Source organism: Somniosus microcephalus, chromosome 23, assembly GCF_052327205.1.
Source record: "Somniosus microcephalus isolate GS21.2 chromosome 23, FLI_Smic_1.0, whole genome shotgun sequence".
NCBI lineage: Eukaryota > Metazoa > Chordata > Chondrichthyes > Squaliformes > Somniosidae > Somniosus > Somniosus microcephalus.
Genome location: NC_141009.1, coordinates 3,589,103 through 3,616,036, shown reverse-complemented (window position 1 = coordinate 3,616,036; position 26,934 = coordinate 3,589,103). Strand labels below are relative to the sequence as shown.

At 56.7% G+C, this 26,934-nt stretch overlaps 2 protein-coding genes across 2 annotated transcripts in view; one reads left to right on the top strand and one right to left on the bottom strand.

Moving 5' to 3' along the window:
* The window catches only part of LOC147101560 (uncharacterized), a 43,794-nt gene that overhangs the window by 7,376 nt on the left and 9,484 nt on the right, over positions 1–26,934 (bottom strand). The gene's annotated exons all lie outside the window — the stretch shown is intronic.
* Positions 1–26,934, top strand: part of adamts13 (ADAM metallopeptidase with thrombospondin type 1 motif, 13) — a 77,116-nt gene that overhangs the window by 42,670 nt on the left and 7,512 nt on the right. Inside the window, exons 21-29 of the mRNA XM_085965220.1 lie at positions 1,289–1,406; positions 4,022–4,151; positions 4,823–5,002; positions 9,772–9,948; positions 11,359–11,563; positions 13,334–13,634; positions 14,944–15,090; positions 17,701–17,877; positions 25,054–25,232. Of these exons, the coding sequence (XP_085821346.1) occupies positions 1,289–1,406; positions 4,022–4,151; positions 4,823–5,002; positions 9,772–9,948; positions 11,359–11,563; positions 13,334–13,634; positions 14,944–15,090; positions 17,701–17,877; positions 25,054–25,232 (1,614 nt within the window). The remainder of the gene's footprint in view (positions 1–1,288; positions 1,407–4,021; positions 4,152–4,822; positions 5,003–9,771; positions 9,949–11,358; positions 11,564–13,333; positions 13,635–14,943; positions 15,091–17,700; positions 17,878–25,053; positions 25,233–26,934) is intronic.

The following is a 26,934-nucleotide window of genomic DNA, read 5'->3' as shown; positions in this document are numbered from 1 at the left end:
AGGGAGCGCCGCACTGTCGGAGGGGCAGTACTGAGGGAGCGCCGCACTGTCGGAGGGGCAGTACTGAGGGAGTGCTGCACTGTCGGAGGGGCAGTACTGAGGGAGCGCCGCACTGTCGGAGGGGCAGTACTGAGGGAGTGCCGCACTGTCGGAGGGGCAGTACTGAGGGAGCGCTGCACTGTCGGAGGGCCAGTACTGAGGGGGTGCTGCACTGTCGGAGGTGCTGTCTTTTGGATGAGAGTCTGCCCTCTCGGGTGGATGTAAAAAAAAAATTCCCTTGCACTTTTGGGGAAAAGAGCAGGAGAGTTCTCCCAGTATCGTGACCAACATTCCTCCCTCAACCAACACCACCCACAATCGGATTAATGCATCTAATTTATCTCACTGTTGTTTGTGGGATCTTCCTATGTGCAAAATGGCTGCCACTTGAAAATAACCCCTTGGCTGTGAAGCAGCTCGAGATCTCTCTAGGATGTAATAAGTGAGGCATTTTGGGTGGAAGAATGTGGAGAGGCAACAGGAACAGAGAGACCTGGTTTACGTACACAAATTTTGAAGGTGGCAGGCCAAGTTGAGAAGGCTGTTTAAAAATCATACGGGATCCTTGGCGTTATAAATAGAGGCACAGAGTACAAAAGCAAGGAAGTGACGCTGAACCTTTATAAAACACAGGTCCGGCCCCAGCTGGAGTATTGTGTCCAATTCTGGGCCCCGCACTTTAGGAAGGATGTCGAGGCCTTGGAGAGGGTGTAGACGAGATTTACTAGAATGGTCCCAGGGATGAGGGACTTCAGTTACGTGGAGAGACTGGAGAAGCTGGGATTGTTCTCCTTCGAGCAGAGAAGGTTAAGGGGAGATTTAATAGAGGTGTTCAAAATTATGATGGGTTTTGATTGAGTAAATAAGGAGAAACTGTTCCCAGTGGCAGGAGGGTCGGTAACCAGAGGACACAGATTGAAGATAATCGGTAAAAGAACCAGAGGGGAGATGAGGAGAATGTTTTTTTTCCGCAGCGAGTTGTTATGATCTGGAATGCGCTGCTTGAAAGGGCGGTGGAAGCAGATTCAATAGTAACTTTCAAAAGGGAATTGGGTAAATACTTGAAGGGGTTAAATGTGCAGGGCTATGGGGGAAGAGCAGGGGGGAGTGGGACTAATTGGAGAGCTTGCTCAAAGAGCAGGCACGATGGGCCGAATGGCCTCCTCCCGTGCTGTATCAGTCTGTGTAATTAGGTGTTACAATATATAAAGTCTGGCTGTGTAAGTGTTTGTTTTACTCACTGTTTCAGGTGTCCAAACCGTTGGGAAATGTCACGAATGTCACAGCCGTTTTGAGGATCCCGAGTGTGAGGCGCACTTACCTCTGGGTTCCAATAACTGGGCCCTGTTCCGCTACCTGTGGCGAAGGTGATGGTGTGACGATATTCCTGCTCAAATAACTGGTATTGCTCGATCCGATCACCGTACACACTCCCTGTACTTATATAGAATGGGGAGACGCAGCGACAGAGTTAGTGTCGCGCTAACTAACGCCATCCTACCAGTGACCGCGTTAGTTACTACAAACAGACTTTACCCCCCGCACCCCCGCCTTTACCCCCCGCACCCTCGCCTTTACCCCCCGCACCCCCGCCTTTACCCCCCGCACCCCCGCCTTTACCCCCTGCACCCCCGCCTTTACCCCCCGCACCCCCGCCTTTACCCCCCGCACCCCCGCCATTACCCCTCGCACCCCCGCCTTTACCCCCCGCACCCCCGCCTTTACCCCCCGCACCCCCGCCTTTACCCCCCGCCTTTACCCCCTGCACCCCCGCCTTTACCCCCCGCACCCTCACCTTTACCCCCCGCACCCCCGCCTTTACCCCCCGCACCCCCGCCTTTACCCCCCCGCCTTTACCCCCCGCACCCCCGCCTTTACCCCCCGCACCCCCGCCTTTACCCCCCGCACCCCCGCCTTTACCCCCCGCACCCTCGCCTTTACCCCCCGCACCCTCGCCTTTACCCCCCTGCACCCCCGCCTTTACCCCCCGCACCCCCGCCTTTACCCCCCGCACCCCCGCCTTTACCCCCCGCACCCCCGCCTTTACCCCCCGCCTTTACCCCCCGCACCCCCGCCTTTACCCTCTCCTCTCTTGAAGGTGCTGACACTCACCGGGGCACCGTTCCACAGGCACTGGTCAATCTCTGATACCTTTGCAACAACAACTTGCATTTATGTAGCTCCTTTAATGTAAAGCGTCCCAAGGAGCTTCACAGGAGCATAAATCAGACAAAAATGTGACCCCGAGCCACATAAAGAGTTATTAGGACAGGCAACCAAAAGCTTGGTCAGGGGTACGTTTTTAGGAGCGTCTTAAAGGAGGAGGGAGAGGTGGAGAGGTTTTGGGAGGGAATTCCAGACGAGTGACCAGTGTTCATGTGTGAGCCCACACAGTGTACATCAGCCAGATATTCGACCATGAGGGCATCACAGCAAGCCCAATCCCACCTGACACACACAAGCATGCACACTTTCCTGCACGAGTCACTGAATAGTGATCAGAAACTGGAGTGCTAACCCAGGGGATAACTCCGCACAGACCAAGGGTTGAACCCGGGACCTCCCTGGTCCTCAGTCCTTCACCAAACAGTGTACCTTACAACAGAGCCACTAGAGGGAGCTCCTCTTGTTCTTTATTTTGCACGTTGTTCATCTGTTCCGCAGCAGTTAAAGGGCCGCAGCCTTCACGACAAGATGACCTGGTCAATTACCGGTGAGATCTCTGCTGCTGCCAGTGCTGGTGGCTACTCCAGTACCAGAACCACGAGACTACTCCACCCTCTCTGGGCTGGCAGCACCAGAAATAAGCTGTCGGATTGTCGGAAAAACCCAACGGGTTCACTAATGTCCTTCAGCGAAGGAAATCGGCCATCCTTACCCGGTCTAGGCCTATAGATTTCATTCTCAGACAATCAGGGTGGCCAATTAAATAGGTCCTTCCTTTCCAGTCTCGCCCTGATCAGAGAACAAATAAAAGTCTTTGATCCTTATCTCTCTTCTCCTGATGTTTCCAGAAGTATTGTTCTCAATTTACTTTCTCAATCCCAGTTAAGTTCCTTCTACAACCTACAACTACAGGCTCTGCTCAGACTCCATCTGGACACTGGGTTCAGCCCTGGGCCCCGCTCCTCAGAAAGGATATACTGGCCTTGGAGGGGGGGCAGCGCAGATTCACCAGAATGACACCGGGGTTAAATTCCGAGGCCAGGTTGCACAGACTGGGCTTGTATTCCCTCGAGTTTAGAAGATTAAGGGGTGATCTAATCGAGGTGTTGACGATGATTAAAGGAGTTGATGGGGTCGAGAGAGAGAAACTATTCCCTCTGGTGGGGGGAGTCCAGAACAAGGGGGCAGAACCTTAAAATTAGAGCCAGGCCGTTCAGGGGTGATGTCAGGAAGCACTTCTTCACACAAAGGGTGCTGGGAATCTGGAACTCTCTCCCCCAAAAAGCTGTCGAGGCCGGGGGTCAATTGAAAATTTCAAAACTGAGATTGATCGATTTTTGTTGGGTGAGGGTATTAAGGGTTACGGAACCAAGGTGGGGAGATGGGAGTTAAGATACAGATCAGCCATGATCGAATTGAATAGCAGAACAGGCTCGAGGGGCTGAATGGCCTCCTCCTGTTCCTAATGTAACAGGCTCGAGGGGCTGAATGGCCTCCTCCTGTTCCTGTGTAACAGGCTCGAGGGGCTGAATGGCCTCCTCCTGTTCCTAATGTAACAGGCTCGAGGGGCTGAATGGCCTCCTCCTGTTCCTAATGTAACAGGCTCGAGGGGCTGAATGGACTCCCCCTGCTCCGACGTTCACCTCCACCAGAGCCCCTTTGAGTCTTGTCTTAAAACTCATTCCTCCCAACACCATTGAGCCACCAGGTCTCCTCCCTCACCAAGAGTAAAAGGTTTATGCAAACGGAAGCTTGCATAGTCAGTGCCCTTTTGAACTGGATCGGAGTTACACTAACGACTGTTATCTGTCCGCAGGAGTAGCAGACGTCAGGTACGTGTGCGCCGACCCCGAGACCAGGAAGGAGCAGCGGCAGGAACATTGCCACGTGACCTTCCAACCTGACGCACGCTACATGCGGTGCGCCACTAAACCCTGTCCCCCCCGGTAAGTCTCAGGGCGACATGGCCAAGTGAGACCGTTCCTCTGCTCAAACTTCCCGCTTTCATCAGCAGCTTAAGGACTAGGCTCTGATAGACCACAGGGAACCCCGGCTTAACATCAGCTCTGCACAGAAGGCATCTCCCTCCACACAACGTCTTCCCATTTCAGTGTCCCCTTCAAACACTCCCAGGGCAGGTACAGCACGGGTTAGATACAGAGTAAAGCTCCCTCTACACTGTCCCATCAAACACTCCCAGGGCAGGTACAGCACGGGTTAGATACAGAGTAAAGCTCCCTCTACACTGTCTCATCAAACACTCCCAGGGCAGGTACAGCACGGGTTAGATACAGAGTAAAGCTCCCTCTACACTGTCCCATCAAACACTCCCAGGGCAGGTACAGCACGGGTTAGATACAGAGTAAAGCTCCCTCTACACTGTCCCATCAAACACTCCCAGGGCAGGTACAGCACGGGTTAGATACAGAGTAAAGCTCCCTCTACACTGTCCTATCAAACACTCCCGAGCAATAAAAAGCGGAGATCAGTAAAAGTGACCATGAAAACACACGCGCACACAGTCTAGCAGGATAGCGATCTGGAGCAGTGATTCTAGCTCATATTCCCACTCCTGTCTGTGATGGTGGCTGTAACTCTGTCATTTGCTCTTTGATAGGTGGGAAGTCCATGAGTTTGGTCTGTGTAACGTGAGCTGTGGGGGTGGAGTACGTGAGCGGGAGGTGTATTGCATAAAGAAAGAGAGGAGTATGTACCAAAGGGTCCGTCCCTCAGAATGTGACACCGCTGCAAGGCCAGTTTCCACGGAGATCTGTAACTCTGACCCCTGTCCTGTGAGGTAAGAACCTTTCACCTGTGGAACAATGTCTCTGCTTTGTCTCCATGTGAAACCCTCTGTGTTACCGCCAAGGGAACAGGCTTGAATTTGAGGCCTCAGAGTGCCAGGATGGTCACAGCTGAACATCAAAACCAAGGGCGGCTCATAAAACCCATCCATCTAGTATTGAACTCCCCCGAGCCCAGCACCCAACTCCCCGAGCCCAGCACCCAACTCCCCGAGCCCAGCACCCAACTCCCCGAGCCCAGCACCCGACTCCCCGAGCCCGGCACCCAACTCCCCGAGCCCGGCACCCGACTCCCCGAGCCCGGCACCCGACTCCCCGAGCCCGGCACCCGACTCCCCGAGCCCGGCACCCGACTCCCCGAGCCCAGCACCCAACTCCCCGAGCCCGGCACCCGACTCCCCCGAGTTCGGCACCCAACTCCCCGAGCCCAGCACCCAACTCCCCGAGCCCAGCACCCAACTCCCCGAGCCCGGCACCCAACTCCCCGAGCCCGGCACCCGACTCCCCGAGCCCGGCACCCAACTCCCCGAGCCCGGCACCCAACTCCCCGAGCCCGGCACCCAACTCTCCGAGCCCGGCACCCAACTCCCCGAGCCCGGCACCCGACTCCCCAAGCCCGGCACCTAACTCCCCGAGCCCGGCACCCGACTCCCCGAGCCCGGCACCCAACTCCCCGAGCCCGGCACCCAACTCCCCGAGCCCGGCACCCAACTCTCCGAGCCCGGCACCCGACTCCCCGAGCCCGGCACCCGACTCCCCGAGCCCGGCACCCGACTCCCCGAGCCCGGCACCCGACTCCCCGAGCCCGGCACCCGACTCCCCGAGCCCGGCACCCAACTCCCCCGAGCCCGGCACCCGACTCCCCGAGCCCGGCACCCGACTCCCCGAGCCCGGCACCCGACTCCCCGAGCCCGGCACCCAACTCCCCCGAGCCCGGCATCCAACTCCCCGAGCCCGGCACCCAACTCTCCCGAGCCCGGCACCCAACTCTCCCGAGCCCGGCACCCGACTCCCCGAGCCCGGCACCCAACTCTCCCGAGCCCGGCACCCGACTCCCCGAGCCCGGCACCCGACTCCCCGAGCCCGGCACCCGACTCCCCGAGCCCGGCACCCGACTCCCCGAGCCCGGCACCCGACTCCCCGAGCCCGGCACCCGACTCCCCGAGCCCGGCACCCGACTCCCCGAGCCCGGCACCCGACTCCCCGAGCCCGGCACCCGACTCCCCGAGCCCGGCACCCGACTCCCCGAGCCCGGCACCCGACTCCCCGAGCCCGGCACCCGACTCCCCGAGCCCGGCACCCGACTCCCCGAGCCCGGCACCCGACTCCCCGAGCCCGGCACCCGACTCCCCCGAGTTCGGCACCCGACTCCCCCGAGTTCGGCACCCGACTCCCCGAGCCCGGCACCCGACTCCCCGAGCCCGGCACCCGACTCCCCGAGCCCGGCACCCGACTCCCCGAGCCCGGCACCCGACTCCCCGAGCCCGGCACCCGACTCCCCGAGCCCGGCACCCGACTCCCCGAGCCCGGCACCCGACTCCCCGAGCCCGGCACCCGACTCCCCCGAGCCCGGCACCCGACTCCCCGAGCCCGGCACCCGACTCCCCGAGCCCGGCACCCAACTCCCCCGAGCCCAACTCCCCGAGCCCGGCACCCGACTCCCCCGAGTTCGGCGCCCAACTCCCCGAGCCCGGCGCCCAACTCCCCGAGCCCGGCACCCAACTCCCCGAGCCCGGCACCCAACTCCCTGAGCCCGGCACCCAACTCCCTGAGCCCGGCACCCAACTCCCCGAGCCCGGCACCCGACTCCCCCGAGTTCGGCACCCAACTCCCTGAGCCCGGCACCCAACTCTCCCGAGCCCGGCACCCAACTCCCCGAGCCCAGCACCCAACTCCCCCGAGCCCAGCACCCAACTCCCCGAGCCCGGCACCCAACTCCCCCGAGCCCGGCACCCAACTCCCCCGAGCCCGGCACCCAACTCCCCCGAGCCCGGCACCCAACTCCCCGAGCCCGGCACCCAACTCCATTTTGATCTCCCCAAACAGCTTGGTCTCCACCACCACTATTTGATTATTCCTAAAGTTTATCCCCTTTTTGAGTAAAGAAATTCTAAAGAAAGGAAACGCTCATATTTATAAGAACATAAGAAATAAGAGCAGGAGTCGGCCCTTCGGCCCCTCGAGCCCGCTCCACCAGATGGCCCCTCGAGCCTGCTCCGCCACACGGCCCCTCGAGCCTGCTCCGCCACACGGCCCCTCGAGCCTGCTCCGCCACACGGCCCCTCGAGCCTGCTCCGCCACACGGCCCCTCGAGCCTGCTCCGCCACACGGCCCTGTGAGGTAAGAACCTTTCACCTGTGGAACAATGTCTCTGCTTTGTCTCCATGTGAAACCCTCTGTGTTACCGCCAAGGGAACAGGCTTGAATTTGAGGCCTCAGAGTGCCAGGATGGTCACAGCTGAACATCAAAACCAAGGGCGGCTCATAAAACCCATCCATCTAGTATTGAACTCCCCCGAGCCCAGCACCCAACTCCCCGAGCCCAGCACCCAACTCCCCGAGCCCAGCACCCGACTCCCCGAGCCCGGCACCCGACTCCCCGAGCCCGGCACCCGACTCCCCGAGCCCGGCACCCGACTCCCCGAGCCCGGCACCCGACTCCCCGAGCCCGGCACCCGACTCCCCGAGCCCGGCACCCAACTCCCCGAGCCCGGCACCCGACTCCCCCGAGTTCGGCACCCAACTCCCCGAGCCCGGCACCCGACTCCCCGAGCCCGGCACCCGACTCCCCGAGCCCGGCACCCAACTCCCCGAGCCCGGCACCCGACTCCCCGAGCCCGGCACCCGACTCCCCGAGCCCGGCACCCGACTCCCCCGAGTTCGGCACCCAACTCCCCCGAGTTCGGCACCCGACTCCCCGAGTTCGGCACCCGACTCCCCGAGCCCGGCACCCGACTCCCCGAGCCCGGCACCCGACTCCCCGAGCCCGGCACCCGACTCCCCGAGCCCGGCACCCGACTCCCCGAGCCCGGCACCCGACTCCCCGAGCCCGGCACCCGACTCCCCCGAGCCCAACTCCCCGAGCCCGGCACCCAACTCCCCCAAGCCCAACTCCCCGAGCCCGGCACCCGACTCCCCCGAGTTCGGCACCCAACTCCCCGAGCCCGGCACCCAACTCCCCGATCCCGGCACCCAACTCCCCGAGCCCGGCACCCAACTCCCCGAGCCCGGCACCCAACTCCCCGAGCCCGGCACCCGACTCCCCCGAGTTCGGCACCCAACTCCCTGAGCCCGGCACCCAACTCTCCCGAGCCCGGCACCCAACTCCCCGAGCCCAGCACCCAACTCCCCGAGCCCGGCACCCAACTCCCCCGAGCCCGGCACCCAACTCCCCCGAGCCCGGCACCCAACTCCCCCGAGCCCGGCACCCAACTCCCCCGAGCCCGGCACCCAACTCCCCGAGCCCGGCACCCAACTCCATTTTGATCTCCCCAAACAGCTTGGTCTCCACCACCACTATTTGATTATTCCTAAAGTTTATCCCCTTTTTGAGTAAAGAAATTCTAAAGAAAGGAAACGCTCATATTTATAAGAACATAAGAAATAAGAGCAGGAGTCGGCCCTTCGGCCCCTCGAGCCCGCTCCACCAGATGGCCCCTCGAGCCTGCTCCGCCACACGGCCCCTCGAGCCTGCTCCGCCACACGGCCCCTCGAGCCTGCTCCGCCACACGGCCCCTCGAGCCTGCTCCGCCACACGGCCCCTCGAGCCTGCTCCGCCACACGGCCCCTCGAGCCTGCTCCGCCACACGGCCCCTCGAGCCTGCTCCGCCACACGGCCCCTCGAGCCTGCTCCGCCACACGGCCCCTCGAGCCTGCTCCGCCACACGGCCCCTCGAGCCTGCTCCGCCACACGGCCCCTCGAGCCTGCTCCGCCACACGGCCCCTCGAGCCTGCTCCGCCACACGGCCTCTCGAGCCTGCTCCGCCACACGGCCCCTCGAGCCTGCTCCGCCACACGGCCCCTCGAGCCTGCTCCGCCATTCAATCAGATCATGGCTGATCATCGACCTCAACTCCACTTTCCCGCCCGATCCCCATATCCCTTGATTCCCTTAATATTCAAAAATCTATCGATCTCTGTCGTTGAATATATTCAAAACAGAACCTCCACAGCCCTCTGGGGTAGAGAATTCCAAAGATTCACCACCCTCTGAGTGAAGATATTTCTCCTCATCTCAGTCCTAAATGGCCGACCCCTTATTCAGAGACTGTGACCCCTGGTTCTAGACTCTCCAGCCAGGGGAAACATCCTCCCTGCATCTACTCTGTCAAGCCCTGTAAGAATTTTGTATGTTTCAATGAGATCACCTCTCATTCTTCTAAACTCTAGAGAATATAGGCCTAGTCTACTCAATCTCTCCTCATAGGACAATCCCCCACCCCAGGAACCAGTCTGGTTATACAGCGTCTCTCACAACATCAGCACATCCCAGACGCTTTACAGCCAATCAATTACTTTATGTGACAAACATGGCTGCCACTGATAGCTTTTCACTTGACTTAAGTCTTACAGGCCTATTATTCTGACATATTTCACAGTAATACTCCATTATCTATCCTTACGACCTTCTCTCTCGACGCTCGAGTTTAACTTGCTCCATTCTTCCCTCTCTGTGACTTTGGTTTGCTGGCACACAGCCTGCCTTGTGCAGGTCTCTGGCTGATTTCTGTAAGAGTTTTCCTTTCCATAACCTCCGCTGCAGATGGCAGTCGCAGTCTGAATCATGCAGTGTGCCGTGCGGAGGAGGAGTCAGTCGCAGGCTCCTGTACTGTACAAAGGTTCTGCTGGAGCGGGAAGAGCCGGTACCAGACAAAGAATGTCTTCATTTGCCTCGACCCGAAGACCAGGAACCCTGCAATCTGCAACCGTGCCCACCAAGGTTTGTGAGTTATTCCAATTTTCCTCCCCTCTTCCCTGGAAGGCACTGACTCTCACTGGGGTACGGGTTCCACAGACACCGACTCTCACCGGGGTACAGGTTCCACAGACACTGACTCTCACTGGGGTACGGGTTCCACAGACACTGACTCTCACTGGGGTACGGGTTCCACACACACTGACTCTCACTGGGGTACGGGTTCCACAGACACTGACTCTCACTGGGGTACGGGTTCCACAGACACTGACTCTCACTGGGGTACTGGTTCCACAGACACTGACTCTCACTGGGGTACGGGTTCCACAGACACTGACTCTCACTGGGGTACGGGTTCCACAGGCACTGACTCTCACTGGGGTACGGGTTCCACAGACACTGACTCTCACTGGGGTACAGGTTCCACACACACTGACTCTCACTGGGGTACGGGTTCCACAGACACTGACTCTCATTGGGCTACGGGTTCCACAGACACTGACTCTCACTGGGGTACGGGTTCCACAGACACTGACTCTCACTGGGGTACTGGTTCCACACACACTGACTCTCACTGGGGTACGGGTTCCACAGACACTGTCTCTCACTGGGGTACGGGTTCCACAGACACTGACTCTCACTGGGGTACGGGTTCCACACACTGACTCTCACTGGGGTACGGGTTCCACAGACACTGACTCTCACTGGGGTACGGGTTCCACAGACACTGACTCTCACTGGGGTACGGGTTCCACAGACACTGACTCTCACTGGGGTACGGGTTCCACAGACACTGACTCTCACTGGGGTACGGGTTCCACAGACACTGACTCTCATTGGGCTACGGGTTCCACAGACACTGACTCTCACTGGGGTACGGGTTCCACAGACACTGACTCTCACTGGGGTACTGGTTCCACACACACTGACTCTCACTGGGGTACTGGTTCCACAGACACTGTCTCTCACTGGGGTACGGGTTCCACAGACACTGACTCTCACTGGGGTATGGGTTCCACACACACTGACTCTCACTGGGGTACGGGTTCCACAGACACTGTCTCTCACTGGGGTACGGGTTCCACAGACACTGTCTCTCACTGGGGTACGGGTTCCACAGACACTGACTCTCACTGGGGTACTGGTTCCACAGACACTGTCTCTCACTGGGGTACGGGTTCCACAGACACTGACTCTCACTGGGGTATGGGTTCCACACACACTGACTCTCACTGGGGTACTGGTTCCACACACACTGACTCTCACTGGGGTACGGGTTCCACAGACACTGTCTCTCACTGGGGTACGGGTTCCACACACACTGACTCTCACTGTTGGAGCGAGGCTGGGTGGAGGGAAGGATTGAGAGATGGAGGGAGGAAAACACTGGGCCAGAGGCGGTACACTGGGTTACTCTGTGCCTCTGACGGACAGGTGGCGAGTTTCGGACCCAGGACGGTGTTCGGTGGTTTGTGGGACCGGTCTGGCCGAGAGGAGGGTGACCTGCGTCCAGCTCCACAATGGGAGTGATGTGGAAGTGAAGAGAACGCTCTGCTCTGGGACGGAGGAGCCACCGTCCCTCGTCCCGTGTGTGGTCAGCAGCTGCCCCTTTAGCTGGAATCCCCAGGATTGGTCCAAGGTTAGTGACCCGCTCGGAGAGGAGGTAGGATTGAGCAACACGGTGAGAACATAGGAACAGGAGGAGGCCATTCAGCCCCTCGAGCCTGTTCTTCCAGTCACTGAGCTCACGGCTGATCGTTATCTTAACTCCATCCACCCGCTTGGCTCCATATCCCTTATACCCTTGTCTAGCAAAAATCTATCAATCTCCAAGTTGAAATGATTACTGCTTTCTGTGGGAGCGAGTTCCACACTTCTACCACCCTTTGTGTTTCTCTCCTGAACAGCCTGGCTCTGATTTTAAGGTTCTGCCCCCTTGTTCTAGACTCCCCCCACCCACCAGCGGAAACGTTTCTCTCCATCTACCCGATCAACTCCTGCAAAATCCTAAAAACCTCAATCAAATCACCCCTTAACCTTCAGTATTGTGTAATCTCTCCTCATAATCTAACCCTTGGTGCCCCGGTGACGTTCTGGTGAATCTGCGCTGCCCTCCCTCCAAGACCAAGATATCCTTCCTGAGGGACAGTGCCCAGAACGGAACACAGTGTCCCAGGTGTGGTCTAACCAGGGCTTTGTATAGCTGCAGCAAAATGTCCTGCTTTTATATTCTAGCCTGCTAGTTGCACAGGCTAACATTCCATTAGCCTTTTTAGTGATCTGTGTACATGGACCCCTGAATCTCTTCGAGCCTCCACTGTTCCTAGCTTTTCATCATTTCAAAATTACTCAGATCTATACTTTTTTTGGATGACCTCACACTTACCTGCATTGAAATCCATCTGCAAGTTTTACCCACTCACTTAATCTATCGATGTCTTTGTAATTTTACCCACCCGTCTACATTACTTACTCTGCCACCAATCTTTGTGTCACTGGCAAACTTGGATGTCTGGCTCTCTATTGTGTTATCTATGGCATTAATAAATATAGTGAATAGTTGAGGCCCCAGCACAGATCCTTGTGGGACCCCACTAGTCACTTCCTTCCAATTCGAGGACACACCCATTAACCCTGCTCTCTGTCTTCTACCGCCGAACCAGTCTCCGAACCAGGTCAAGATTTGCCTTCAATTCCATGCGTTTTAATTTTAGCTAACAGTCTCTTATGTGGAACCTTATAAAATGCCTTCTGCAAGTCCATATAAACTACATCCATAGACATTCCCCTGTCTACTACCTCAGTTACTTACTAAAAAAATCAATTAGGTTCGTTAGACGCGACTTACCCTTTCCAAATCCATGTGGCTCTCTCTAATCAGCTCAAATTTCTGTAAGTGCTCAGTCACTCTGTCCAAAACTATAGATTCCAATAACTTCCCCACAACAGAGGTGAGACTAACAGGTCTATAAATTCATGGATTCTCTCTCTCACCATTCTTAAATAATGAAGGTGGGTTTGAGGGAGAGGGTGGATGGATGGAGTTGAGGGAGAGGGTGGGTGGGGTTGAGGGAGAGGGTGGGTGGGGTTGAGGGAGAAGGTGGGTGGGGATCAGGGAGAGGGTGGGAGGGGTTGAGGGAGTGGGTGGATGGGATTGAGGGAGAGGGTGGGTGGGTGGGGTTGAGGGAGAGGGTGGGTGGGGTTGAGGGAGAGGGTGGGTGGGTCGGGTTGAGGGAGAGGGTGGGTGGGTCGGGTTGAGGGAGAGGGTGGGTGGGGTTGAGGGAGAGGGTGGGTGGGTCGGGTTGAGGGAGAGGGTGGGTGGGGTTGAGGGAGAGGGTGGGGTTTTGGGCGTTGGAGGGTGGGTGGAACGTTGCAGGTTTCAGGGTGTGTGACTTGTTCCTTTTCCCAGTGCTCGGTTTCCTGTGGGCTTGGGGCCCGAGACCGGCAGCTGATCTGCATCAATCTGGACTCAACAGAGATCATGCTGGACGCCTTCTGTGGCCACCTGACGAAGCTCGCCACCACGGAGCCCTGTGACGCAGGACCCTGTCCGACCCAGACACCAACGCAGACCGCGTCCGTGCCGGGGGCTCCCACAGGTTCTGCCCCCATTAGCCGCGCAGCTGTAGCGACACCACAACAACCCAGGACGGTGACAAACCCAACCACACTGGCTAAAGGCTCAAAGGATGAACACACCAAGGATACCAGTTACGTACAGGCAACACCTCACTAACCCATTCTAACCCACCATCCAACACTCCTGGGCAGGTATAGCACAGGTTAGATAGAGAGTAAAGCTCCCTCTACACTGTCCCATCAAACACTCCCAGGGCAGGTACAGCACAGGCTAGATATAGAGTAAAGCTCCCTCTACACTGTCCTATGAAACACTCCCAGGGTGGGTACAGCACGGGTTAGATACATAGTAAAGCTCCCTCTACACTGTCCCATCAAACACTCCCAGGGCAGGTACAGCACGGGTTACAGAGTAAAGCTCCCTCTACACTGTCCCATCAAACACTTTCAGGGCAGGTACAGCATGGGTTAGATACTGAGTAAAGCTCCCTCTACACTGTCCCATCAATCACTTTCAGGGCAGGTACAGCACGGGGTTAGATACAGAGTAAAGCTCCCTCTACACTGTCCCATCAAACACTCCCAGGCCCAGGACAGCATGGGTTAGGTACAGAGTAAAGCTCCCTCTACACTGTCCCATCAAACACTCCCAGGGCAGGTACAGCACGGGTTAGATACAGAGTAAAGCTCCCTCTCCACTGTCCCATCAAACACTCCCGGGGCAGGTACAGCACGGGTTAGATACAGAGTAAAGCTCCCTCTACACTGTCCCATCAAACACTCCCAGGGCAGGTAGAGCACGTGTTAGATACAGAGTAAAGCTCCCTCTACACTGTCCCATCAAACACTCCCAGGGCAGGTAGAGCACGTGTTAGATACAGAGTAAAGCTCCCTCTACAATGTCCCATCAAACACTCCCAGGGCAGGTAGAGCACGTGTTAGATACAGAGTAAAGCTCCCTCTACACTGTCCCATCAAACACTCCCAGGGCAGGTACAGCACGGGTTAGATACAGAGTAAAGCTCCCTCTACACTGTCCCATCAAACACTCCCAGGGCAGGTACAGCACAGGTTAGATACAGAGTAAAGCTCCCTCTACACTGTCCCATCAAACACTCCCAGGGCAGGTACAGCACGGGTTAGATACAGAGTAAAGCTCCCTCTACACTGTCCCATCAAACACTCCCAGGGCAGGTACAGCACAGGTTAGATACAGAGTAAAGCTCCCTCTACACTGTCCCATCAAACACTCCCAGGGCAGGTACAGCACGGGTTAGATACAGAGTAAAGCTCCCTCTACACTGTCCCATCAAACACTCCCAGGGCAGGTACAGCACAGGTTAGATACAGAGTAAAGCTCCCTCTACACTGTCCCATCACACTGCACCACCCGGTCCCTGAAATGTGCACTGACATTGATTATCTTCTGCTTTACTGCAGGTGCCTGTGGGAAGCTGGTCTTGAGTGAATCGGGGACGTTGAACCTGACCAGCCTGCGGGGCAGGGAATGCCTGGTTACCATTGGACGCCCGCTAGACGAGGTCATCACGGTCCGCGTTGTGTCCAGCTCGTTAAACTGCAGCAGGCGTAAGAGCCCAGAGCCTTCGCAGCCCTATCCTGCAACAGCCGTTCCTCACTGACCTAAAACTCTAGGAAGCTGCCGACTAAAATGGTGGTGGGGGTAAGGGGGGGGAGGAGGAGGAGTCTTCCACAAGGAATGCTACACACGCGAGTGAGTCAGTGCCTGTGCAGCCCGCACCCCAGTGAGAGTCAGTGTCTGTGGAACCCGTACCCCAGTGAGAGTCAGTGTCTGTGGAACCCGTACCCCAGTGAGAGTCAGTGCCTGTGGAACCCGTACCCCAGTGAGAGTCAGTGTCTGTGGAACCCGTACCCCAGTGAGAGTCAGTGTCTGTGGAACCCGTACCCCAGTGAGAGTCAGTGTCTGTGGAACCCGTACCCCAGTGAGTCAGTGTCTGTGGAACCCGTACCCCAGTGAGAGTCAGTGTCTGTGGAACCCGTACCCCAGTGAGAGTCAGTGCCTGTGGAACCCGTACCCCAGTGAGAGTCAGTGTCTGTGGAACCCGTACCCCAGTGAGAGTCAGTGTGTGTGGAACCCGTACCCCAGTGAGAGTCAGTGTCTGTGGAACCCGTACCCCAGTGAGAGTCAGTGTCTGTGGAACCCGTACCCCAGTGAGAGTCAGTGTCTGTGGAACCCGTACCCCAGTGAGAGTCAGTGTCTGTGGAACCCGTACCCCAGTGAGAGTCAGTGTCTGTGGAACCCGTACCCCAGTGAGAGTCAGTGTCTGTGGAACCGGTACCCCAGTGAGAGTCAGTGTCTGTGGAACCCGTACCCGAGTGAGAATCAGTGTGGATGGAACCCGTACCCCAGTGAGAGTCAGTGTCTGTGGAACCCGTACCCCAGTGAGAGTCAGTGTCTGTGGAACCCGTACCCCAGTGAGAGTCAGTGTCTGTGGAACCCGTACCCCAGTGAGAGTCAGTGTCTGTGGAACCCGTACCCCAGTGAGAGTCAGTGTCTGTGGAACCCGTACCCCAGTGAGAGTCAGTGTCTGTGGAACCCGTACCCCAGTGAGAGTCAGTGTCTGTGGAACCGGTACCCCAGTGAGAGTCAGTGACTGTGGAACCCGTACCCCAGTGAGAGTCAGTGTCTGTGGAACCTGTACCCCAGTGAGAGTCAGTGTCTGTGGAACCCGTACCCCAGTGAAAGTCAGTGTCTGTGGAACCCATACCCCAGTGAGAGTCAGTGTCTGTGGAACCCGTACCCTAGTGAGAGTCAGTGTCTGTGGAACCCGTACCCCAGTGAGAGTCAGTGCCTGTGGAACCCGTACCCCAGTGAGAGTCAGTGTCTGTGGAACCCGTACCCCAGTGAGAGTCAGTGTCTGTGGAACCCCTACCCCAGTGAGAGTCAGTGTCTGTGGAACCCGTACCCCAGTGAGAGTCAGTGTCTGTGGAACCCGTACCCCAGTGAGAGTCAGTGTCTGTGGAACCCATACCCCAGTGAGAGTCAGTGTGTGTGGAACCCGTACCCCAGTGAGAGTCAGTGCCTGTGGAACCCGTACCGCAGTGAGAGTCAGTGTCTGTGGAACCCGTACCCCAGTGAGAGTCAGTGTCTGTGGAACTCGTACCCCAGTGAGAGTCAGTGCCTGTGGAACCCGTACCGCAGTGAGAGTCAGTGTCTGTGGAACCCGTACCCCAGTGAGAGTCAGTGTCTGTGGAAACCGTACCCCAGTGAGAGTCAGTGTGTGTGGAACCCGTACCCCAGTGAGAGTCAGTGTGTGTGGAACCCGTACCCCAGTGAGAGTCATTGTCTGTGGAACCCGTACCCCAGTGAGAGTCAGTGTCTGTGGAGCCCGTACCCCAGTGAGAGTCAGTGTCTGTGGAACCCGTACCCCAGTGAGAGTCATTGTCTGTGGAACCCGTACCCCAGTGAGAGTCAGTGTCTGTGGAACCCGTACCCCAGTGAGAGTCAGTGTCTGTGGAACCCGTACCCCAGTGAGAGTCAGTGTCTGTGGAATCCGTACCTCAGTGAGAGTCAGTGTCTGTGGAACCCGTACCCCACTGAGAGTCAGTGTCTGTGGAACTCGTACCCCAGTGAGAGTCAGTGTCTGTGGAACCCGTACCCCAGTGAGAGTCAGTGTCTGTGGAACCCATACCCCAGTGAGAGTCAGTGTCTGTGGAACCCGTACCCCAGTGAGAGTCAGTGTCTGTGGAACCCGTACCCCAGTGAGAGTCAGTGTCTGTGGAACCCGTACCCCAGTGAGAGTCAGTGTCTGTGGAAACCGTACCCCAGTGAGAGTCAGTGTGTGTGGAACCCGTACCCCAGTGAGAGTCAGTGTGTGTGGAACCCGTACCCCAGTGAGAGTCATTGTCTGTGGAACCCGTACCCCAGTGAGAGTCAGTGTCTGTGGAGCCCGTACCCCAGTGAGTGTCAGTGTCTGTGGAACCCGTACCCCAGTGAGAGTCAGTGTCTGTGGAACCCGTACCCCAGTGAGTGTCAGTGTCTGTGGAACCCGTACCCCAGTGAGAGTCAGTGTCTGTGGAACCCGTACCCCAGTGAGAGTCAGTGCCTGCAGGGGCGGGAGAGCAATTGCCATGTAAACATGAGAAATTGGAAGTGTGACTCTCGATTAAATGTTATCATTCTGGATCTTCCAATGTCTCTGCTCTTCTTTCCTCCAGGGGACACTTTGTCTTTTTGTGGGCGTCGGTTGTTCTGGAAGACCTGCTCCCCGCTCAGAGGCTTTACGCTGACGTCTGTCACCAACACACTATCGGTCAGACAGCGGACCGACATCGGGGATGGTGGAACCATCCTCCAGTATTCCAGTAGCCTCTCGTCGCGACAGTACGACAAGGGTACGTGCTCAGCTGATGGGGGGCTGGGTTTGTGGGTTTCTGAGGGTCATCCATGGCTCAGTGAGTCAGAAGGTGACGGGCTCGAGTCCCACTGCAGAGACCTGAACAGAAAATCCAGGCTGGTACTTCCCAGCGCAGTATTGAGGGAGCGCTGCACTGTCGGCGGGGCAGTACTGAGGGAGTGCTGCACTGTCGGAGGGGCAGTACTGAGGGAGCGCTGCACTGTCGGCGGGGCAGTACTGAGGGAGTGCTGCACTGTCGGAGGGGCAGTACTGAGGGAGCGCTGCACTGTCGGAGGGGCAGTACTGAGGGAGCGCTGCACTGTCAGAGGGGCAGTATTGAGGGAGCGCTGCACTGTCGGAGGGGCAGTGCTGAGGGAGCGCCGCACTGTCGGAGGGGCAGTACTGAGGGAGCGCCGCACTGTCGGAGGGGCAGTACTGAGGGAGCGCCGCACTGTCGGAGGGGCAGTACTGAGGGAGCGCCGCACTGTCGGAGGGGCAGTACTGAGGGAGCGCCGCACTGTATGGGGCAATGCTGAGGGAGCACCGCACTGTCGGAGGGTCAGTACTGAGGGAGCGCTGCACTGTCAGAGGGGCAGTACTGAGGGAGTGCCGCACTGTTGGTGGGGCAGTACTGAGGGAGCGCTGCACTGTCAGCGGGGCAGTACTGAGGGAGTGCCGCACTGTCAGAGGGTCAGTACTGAGGGAGCGCCGCACTGTCAGAGGGTCAGTACTGAGGGAGCACCGCACTGTCGTGGGGCAATGCTGAGGGAGCGCAGCGCTGTCGGAGGGGCAGTGCTGAGGGAGCGCCGCACTGTTGGAGGGGCAGTGCTGAGGGAGCGCCGCACTGTCGGAGGGGCAGTGCTGAGGGAGCGCCGCACTGTCGGAGGGGCAGTACTGAGGGAGCGCCGCACTGTCTGGGGGCAATGCTGAGGGAGCGCCGCACTGTCGGAGGGGCAGTGTTGAGGGAGCGCCGCACTGTCGGAGGGGCAGTACTGAGGGAATGCTGCACTGTCGGAGGGGCAGTACTGAGGGAGCGTTGCACTGTCGGAGGGGCAGTACTGAGGGAATGCTGCACTGTCGGAGGGGCAGTACTGAGGGAGCGCTGCACTGTCGGAGGGGCAGTACTGAGGGAATGCTGCACTGTCGGAGGGGCAGTACTGAGGGAGCGCTGCACTGTCGGAGGGGCAGTACTGAGGGAATGCTGCACTGTCGGAGGGGCAGTACTGAGGGAGCGCCGCACTGTCGGAGGGGTAGTTCTGAGGGAGTGCTGCACTGTCGGAGGGGCAGTACGGAGGGAATGCTGCACTGTCGGAGGGGCAGTACTGAGGGAGCGTTGCACTGTCGGAGGGGCAGTACTGAGGGAATGCTGCACTGTCGGAGGGGCAGTACTGAGGGAGCGCTGCACTGTCGGAGGGGCAGTACTGAGGGAGCGTTGCACTGTCGGAGGGGCAGCACTGAGGGAATGCTGCACTGTCGGAGGGGCAGTACTGAGGGAGCGCCGCACTGTCGGAGGGGCAGTACTGAGGGAGTGCTGCACTGTTGGAGGGGCAGTACTGAGGGAGCGCTGCACTGTCGGCGGGGCAGCACTGAGGGAGTGCCGCACTGTCAGAGGGTCAGTACTGAGGGAGAGCCGCACTGTCGGAGGGGCAGTGTTGAGGGAGCGCCGCACTGTCTGGGGGCAATGCTGAGGGAGCGCCGCACTGTCGGAGGGGCAGTGCTGAGGGAGCGCCGCACTGTCGGAGGGGCAGTACTGAGGGAATGCTGCACTGTCGGAGGGGCAGTACTGAGGGAGCGTTGCACTGTCGGAGGGGCAGTACTGAGGGAATGCTGCACTGTCGGAGAGGCAGTACTGAGGGAGCGCTGCGCTGTCGGAGGGGCAGTACTGAGGGAATGCTGCACTGTCGGAGGGGCAGTACTGAGGGAGCGCTGCACTGTCGGAGGGGCAGTACTGAGGGAATGCTGCACTGTCGGAGGGGCAGTACTGAGGGAGCGCCGCACTGTCGGAGGGGCAGTACTGAGGGAGTGCTGCACTGTCGGAGGGGCAGTACTGAGGGAACGCTGCACTGTCGGAGGGGCAGTGCTGAGGGAGCGTTACACTGTCGGAGGGGCAGTACTGAGGGAATGCTGCACTGTCGGAGGGGCAGTACTGAGGGAGCGCCGCACTGTCGGAGGGGCAGTACTGAGGGAGTGCTGCACTGTCGGAGGGGCAGTACTGAGGGAGCACTGCACTGTCGGCGGGGCAGTACTGAGGGAGTGCCGCACTGTCAGAGGGTCAGTACTGAGGGAGCGCCGCACTGTCGGAGGGGCAGTGCTGAGGGAGCGCCGCACTGTCGGAGGGGCAGTACTGAGGGAGTGCCGCACTGTCAGAGGGTCAGTACTGAGGGAGCGCCGCACTGTCGGAGGGGCAGTGCTGAGGGAGCGCCGCACTGTCGGAGGGGCAGTACTGAGGGAGTGCTGCACTGTCTGGGGGCAATGCTGAGGGAGCACCGCACTGTCGGAGGGGCAGTGCTGAGGGAGCGCCGCAATGTCGGAGGGGCAGTACTGAGGGAGCGCTGCACTGTCGGAGGGGCAGTACTGAGGGAGCGTTGCACTGTCGGAGGGGCAGTACTGAGGGAATGCTGCACTGTCGGAGGGGCAGTACTGAGGGAGCGCCGCACTGTCGGAGGGGCAGTACTGAGGGAGTGCTGCACTGTCGGAGGGGCAGTACTGAGGGAATGCTGCACTGTCGGAGGGGCAGTATTGAGGGAGCGCTGCACTGTCGGAGGGGCAGTACTGAGGGAGCGCTGCACTGTCGGAGGGGCAGTACTGAGGGAGCGTTGCACTGTCGGAGGGGCAGTACTGAGGGAATGCTGCACTGTCAGAGGGGCAGTACTGAGGGAGCGTTGCACTGTCGGAGGGGCAGTACTGAGGGAGTGCCGCCCTGTCGGAGGGGCAGTACTGAGGGAGCGCCGCACTGTCGGAGGGGCAGTACTGAGGGAGCGCCGCACTGTCGGAGGGGCAGTACTGAGGGAGCTGTGCACTGTCGGAATGGCAGTACTGAGGGAGCGCCGCACTGTCGGAGTGGCAGTACTGAGGTGATTGGCAAAAGAACCAGAGGGGAGATGAGGAGAATGTTTTTCCGCAGCGAGTTGTTGTGATCTGGAATGTGCTGCCTGAAAGGGCGGTGGAAGCAGATTCAATAGTAACTTTCAAAAGGGAATTGGAGAAATACTTGAAAATGAAACATTTGCAGGGCTATGGGGAAAGAGCAGGGGGAGTGGGACTAATTGGATCGCTCTTTCAAAGAGCCGGCACCGGCAGGATGGGCCGAATGGCCTCCTCCTGTGCTGTAAGATTCAAAGATCTAGAAAAGCAGATTCAGACAAAAGAAGCCAAAGCCAGTAGGGGAAAGTGGAGCCTTATCACAACGTGCCAAAGAGTTTTGCGCATAACAAAAGTCTTGGAAGTTATGTGGACAGATGTGGCAGCCATTTTGTGCATTGAAGGATCCCAGTGCAGTGGGGTACTGAGGCCAATGCACTGCCTGCACTACCACCCTGGCTCAGATCAGATGTGGGAGGGACCTTGCCGGTTTGATGTGGCTGAGTGGGCATTGACGCAGTGAGGTCTGGGCGGAGGGCGGGGAGACGGGGGATGGAGCTGACCAATTACTGCTGCTGAGGCCTGATGGAGTTCAGTGTGGGCAAGTGTGAGCTCATCCACTTTGGACCCGAGAAAGACAGATCAGCGTAATCTCTAAACGACGAGAGGCTGGGAACTGTGGAGAAGCAAAGATATTTGAGGTCCAAGTGCAGAAATCATTAAAAGCTCATGGACAGGAACAAAAATACAGTCCAAATGGCGAATGGAAAGTTGGCCTTTATCCCAAGAGGGTTGGGATACAAAGGGGAGGAAGTGAAGCTCCAGCTGTTCAGAGCCTGGGTCATAGATACATAGATACATAGAAGATAGGAGCAGGAGTAGGCCATTCGGCCCTTCGTGCCTGCTCCGCCATTTAATGAGATCATGGCTGATCCTTTAATTCAGTATCCCGTCCCCGCCTTCTCTCCGTAACCCTTAACCCCTTTTGCCCGTAGAAATATATCTAATTCCCTCTTAAACATATTTAATGAGCTGGCGTACACTGCCCTCTGTGGCAATGAGTTCCACAGGTTCACCACTCTCTGAGTGAAGAAATTCCCCCTCATCTCTGTCCTAAATGGTTTAGCCCTTATCCTTAAATTATGTCCTCTAGTTCTGTTCTCACCCGCCAAGGGAAACATTCCTTCTGCATCCAGTCTGTCTAGACCTGTCAGAATTTTATACACTTCTATGAGGTCCCCTCTCAATCTTCTAAACTCCAGTGTGTACATCCCTAAACTACATAGTCTCTCCTCATAGGTCATTCCCGCCATTCCTGGTATCAGCCTGGTGAATCGCCGCTGCACCCCCTCCATGGCAAGAACATCCTTCCTCAGATGAGGCGACCAAAACTGTACACAGTACTCGAGGTGTGGTCTCACCAGTGCCCTGTACAGCTGCAGCAAGGTATCCCTGTTCCTGTATTCTAACCCTTTTGCTATGAAGGCCAGCATACCGTTTGCCTTCTTGACCGCCTGTTGCACCTGCATGCTCGCCTTCAGTGACTGGTGTACAAGAACACCCAGGTCTCTCTGTACTTCCCCCTCTCCCAATCTATTGCCATTTAAATAATAATTTGCCCTCCCGTTCCTGCACCCAAGGTGGATAACTTCGCACTTGTCCACATTATAGTGCATCTGCCATTTATCCGCCCAATCGCCCAGTCTGTCCAAATCGCTCTGGAGCTTCCTGGTCTCTTCCTCTGAGCCCACCCCACCTCCTAGTTTAGTGTCGTCTGCAAATTTGGAAGTGCTGCATCCGACTCCCTGATCCAGGTCATTAATGTAAATTGTGAACAGCTGGGGGCCCAGGACAGATCCCTGTGGTACCCCACTTGTTACTGCCTGCCATTCAGAAAATGAGCCGTTTATTCCAACTCTCTGTTTTCTATCTGACAGCCAGTTCCCTATCCACGCCAAAACTTTCCCCTTTATCCCATGAGCCTCAATTTTCCATGCTAATCTTTTATGTGGGACCTTATCGAAGGCCTTTTGGAAGTCCAGGTACACCACATCTACTGGCTCTCCCCCATCTATTCTACCAGTTACTCCCTCAAAAAATTCCAATAGATTAGTCAAGCACGATTTACCCTTTGTAAATCCATGTTGACTCTGTCCTATCCTGTCCCCATTTGCTAAGTGCTCCGCTATTTCATCCTTAATGATGGACTCCAGCATTTTGCCCACAACTGATGTAAGGCTTACAGGTCTGTAATTACCTGCTTTTTCCCTACCCCCCTTTTTGAATAGTGGGGTAACGTTAGCTACCCTCCAATCCATCGGCACTGTTCCCGAGTCTAATGAATTCTGAAAAATCATCCTTAGTGCATCCGCTATCTCTAGGGCCACCTCCTTCAGTACCCTAGGATGCATGTTATCAGGCCCTGGGGATTTGTCCACCTTCAATCCCTTTAGCTTCCTTAACACCATATCCTTAGAGATATTGATTTGCGTCAGTTCCTCCTTTGCCAATGTCCCTATTTTTCCCGATATCCCAGGGAGGTTTTTTGTGTCTTCCTTCGTAAAGACTGACCCAAAGTATGCATTTAGTTGATCTGCCATTTCCTTATTTCCCATTATATATTCCCCCGTATCTGACTGCAATGGACCAACTTTGGTTTTCACCAGTCTTTTCCTTTTGATATATTTATAAAAGCTTTTGGAGTTAGTTTTTATATTTTCCGCCAGCTTGTTTTCGTAAGCTATTTTGCCCCTCTTGATCATGCCCTTTGCCCTCCTTTGCTCTATCTTAAACTGTTCCCAATCTTCCGCTCTGGCGCTTTTTTTGGCTATTTTATACGCCCTATCTTTGGATTTTATGCTGTCTCTAATTTCCCCTGTTATCCACGGTTGAGTCACCTTTTTAGATTTCCTTTTATGCCAGATTGGTATAAACAATTTTTGCAATTTTGTCATTCTATCTTTAAATGTTTGCCATTGTTTATCTACCTCCAGTCCTCTCAGGAACGTTGTCCAATCAGACCTACTCAGTTCCCGTCTCATGGCATCATAATTCCCCTTGTTTAAATTCAGGACCTTAGTCTCTGAGTCAATTTCTTCGCTCTCCATTTCGAGTGAGAAATCGATCATGTTATGATCGCTCTGACCCAAGGGTCCCCGTACAACAAGATTACTGATTAGTCCCTTCTCATTGCACAGTACCCAGTCCAATATAGCCTGTTCCCGAGTTGGTTCCTCGACATATTGATCCAGATAACCATCCCTTAAACACTCAAGGAATTCCTCCTCCTCATTATTTTTACTGATTAGGCTAGTCCAATCTATATGTAAGTTAAAGTCACCTATGATGACAGCTGTGCTCTTATTGCACGCTTCTCTAATTTCCCTCGTGATGCCCTCCCTAACCTCTATTTTACTATTTGGAGGCCTATATACCACTCCTATCAGACCCCTTCTCGAGTAACTGTGATCAGTCCTGGGCCCCGCCCCTCAGATTCACCAGACTGACACCGGGGCTAAAAGGGTTAAATTCCGAGGACAGGTTGCACAGACTGGGCTTGTATTCCCTCGAGTTTAGAAGATTAAGGGGTGATCGAATCGAGGTGTTTAAGATGATTAAAGGAGTTGATGGGGTCGAGAGAGAGAAACTATTTCCTCTGGTGGGGGGAGTCCAGAACAAGGGGGCAGAACCTTAAAATTAGAGCCAGGCCGTTCAGGGGTGATGTCAGGAAGCACTTCTTCACACAAAGGGTGGGGGAAATCTGGAACTCTCTCCCCCAGAAAGCTGTTGAGGCTGGGGGTCAATTGGAGCTTTCAATACTGAGATGGTTAGATTGTTGTTGGGTCAGGGTATCCGGGATACAGAGCAAAGGCGGGGAGATGGAGTTGAGACAGAGATCAGCCCTGGTCTAAGTGAATGGCGGAGTAGGCTGGAGGGGCCGAATGGCCTCGTCTTCCTACGCTGCGATGATTAATTTCCGTAAGTGCTCAAGGTGCCATCGCTGTAACATGATTGAGCGGACGGATAGCTTTACTGGGGAGCGAGCTTCAGGATCAATCTACATTCCCAGCGCTGATTTTAATCCTTTTTGCAGATTGCGACGTGCAGCTGTACGGTCCCCGGGGCATTATAGTGAGCCCCATGCAGCCCTACAGGGAGGGCGAGGCCTGTCGAACCTTCATCAACGTCTCTCCAATCAATCGGATCACAATCAAGGTTCTTTACCTCAGATTCAACATTGGGGGCAACACCACCACCTCCGATTACATTCTGGTGAGTAGGACTTAGTTCATACGGGTTCCACAGACACTGACTCTCACTGGGGTACGGGTTCCACACACACTGACTCTCACTGGGGTACGGGTTCCACACACACTGACTCGCACTGGGGTACGGGTTCCACAGACACTGATTCTCACTGGAGCACAGATTCCACAGACACTAACTCTCACTGGGGTACGGGTTCCACAGACACTGATTCTCACTGGGGTACTGGTTCCACAGACACTGACTCTCACTCGGGTACGGGTTCCACAGACACTGACTCTCACTGGTGTACGGGTTCCACACACTGACTCTCACTGGGGTACAGCTTCCACAGCCACTGACTCTCACTGGTGTATGGGTTCCACAGACACTGACTCTCACTGGGGTACGGGTTCCACAGACACTGACTCTCACTGGGGTACAGCTTCCACAGGCACTGACTCTCACTGGGGTACGGGTTCCACAGACACTGACTCTCACTGGGGTACGGGTTCCACAGACACTGACTCTCACTGGGTTCCGGGTTCCACAGACACTGACTCTCACTGGGGTACGGTTTCCACAGACGCTGACTCTCACTGGGGTACGGGTTCCACAGACACAGACTCTCATTGGAGTACGGGTTTCACAGACACTGATTCTCACTGGGGTATGGGTTCCACAGACACTGACTCTCACTGGGATACGGGTTCCACACACTGACTCTCACTGGGGTACGGGTTCCACAGATGCTGACTCTCACTGGGGTACGGGTTCCACAGACACTGATTCTCACTGGGGTACGGGTTCCACAGACACTGACTCTCACTGGAGCACAGATTCCACAGACACTAACTCTCACTGGGGTACTGGTTCCACAGACACTGACTCTCACTCGGGTACGGGTTCCACAGACACTGACTCTCACTGGGGTATGGGTTCCACAGACACTGACTCTCACTGGGGTATGGGTTCCACACACTGACTCTCACTGGGGTACAGGTTCCACAGACACTGACTCTCACTGGGGTACGGGGTCCACAGACACTGACTCTCACTGGAGCACAGATTCCACAGACACTAACTCTCACTGGGGTACGGGTTCCACAGACACTGATTCTCACTGGAGCACAGATTCCACAGACACTAACTCTCACTGGGGTACTGGTTCCACAGACACTGACTCTCACTCGGGTACGGGTTCCACAGACACTGACTCTCACTGGGGTATGGGTTCCACAGACACTGACTCTCACTGGGGTATGGGTTCCACACACTGACTCTCACTGGGGTACGGGTTCCACAGACACTGACTCTCACTGGGGTACGGGGTCCACAGACACTGACTCTCACTGGAGCACAGATTCCACAGACACTAACTCTCACTGGGGTACGGGTTCCACAGACACTGATTCTCACTGGGGTACTGGTTCCACAGACACTGACTCTCACTCGGGTACGGGTTCCACAGACACTGACTCTCACTGGGGTATGGGTTCCACAGACACTGACTCTCACTGGGGTACGGGTTCCACACACTGACTCTCACTGGGAAACAGGTTCCACAGACACTGACTCTCACTGGGGTACGGGTTCCACAGACACTGACTCTCACTGGGGTACGGGTTCCACAGACACAGACTCTCATTGGAGTACGGGTTTCACAGACACTGATTCTCACTGGGGTACAGGTTCCACAGACACTGACTCTCACTGGGATACGGGTTCC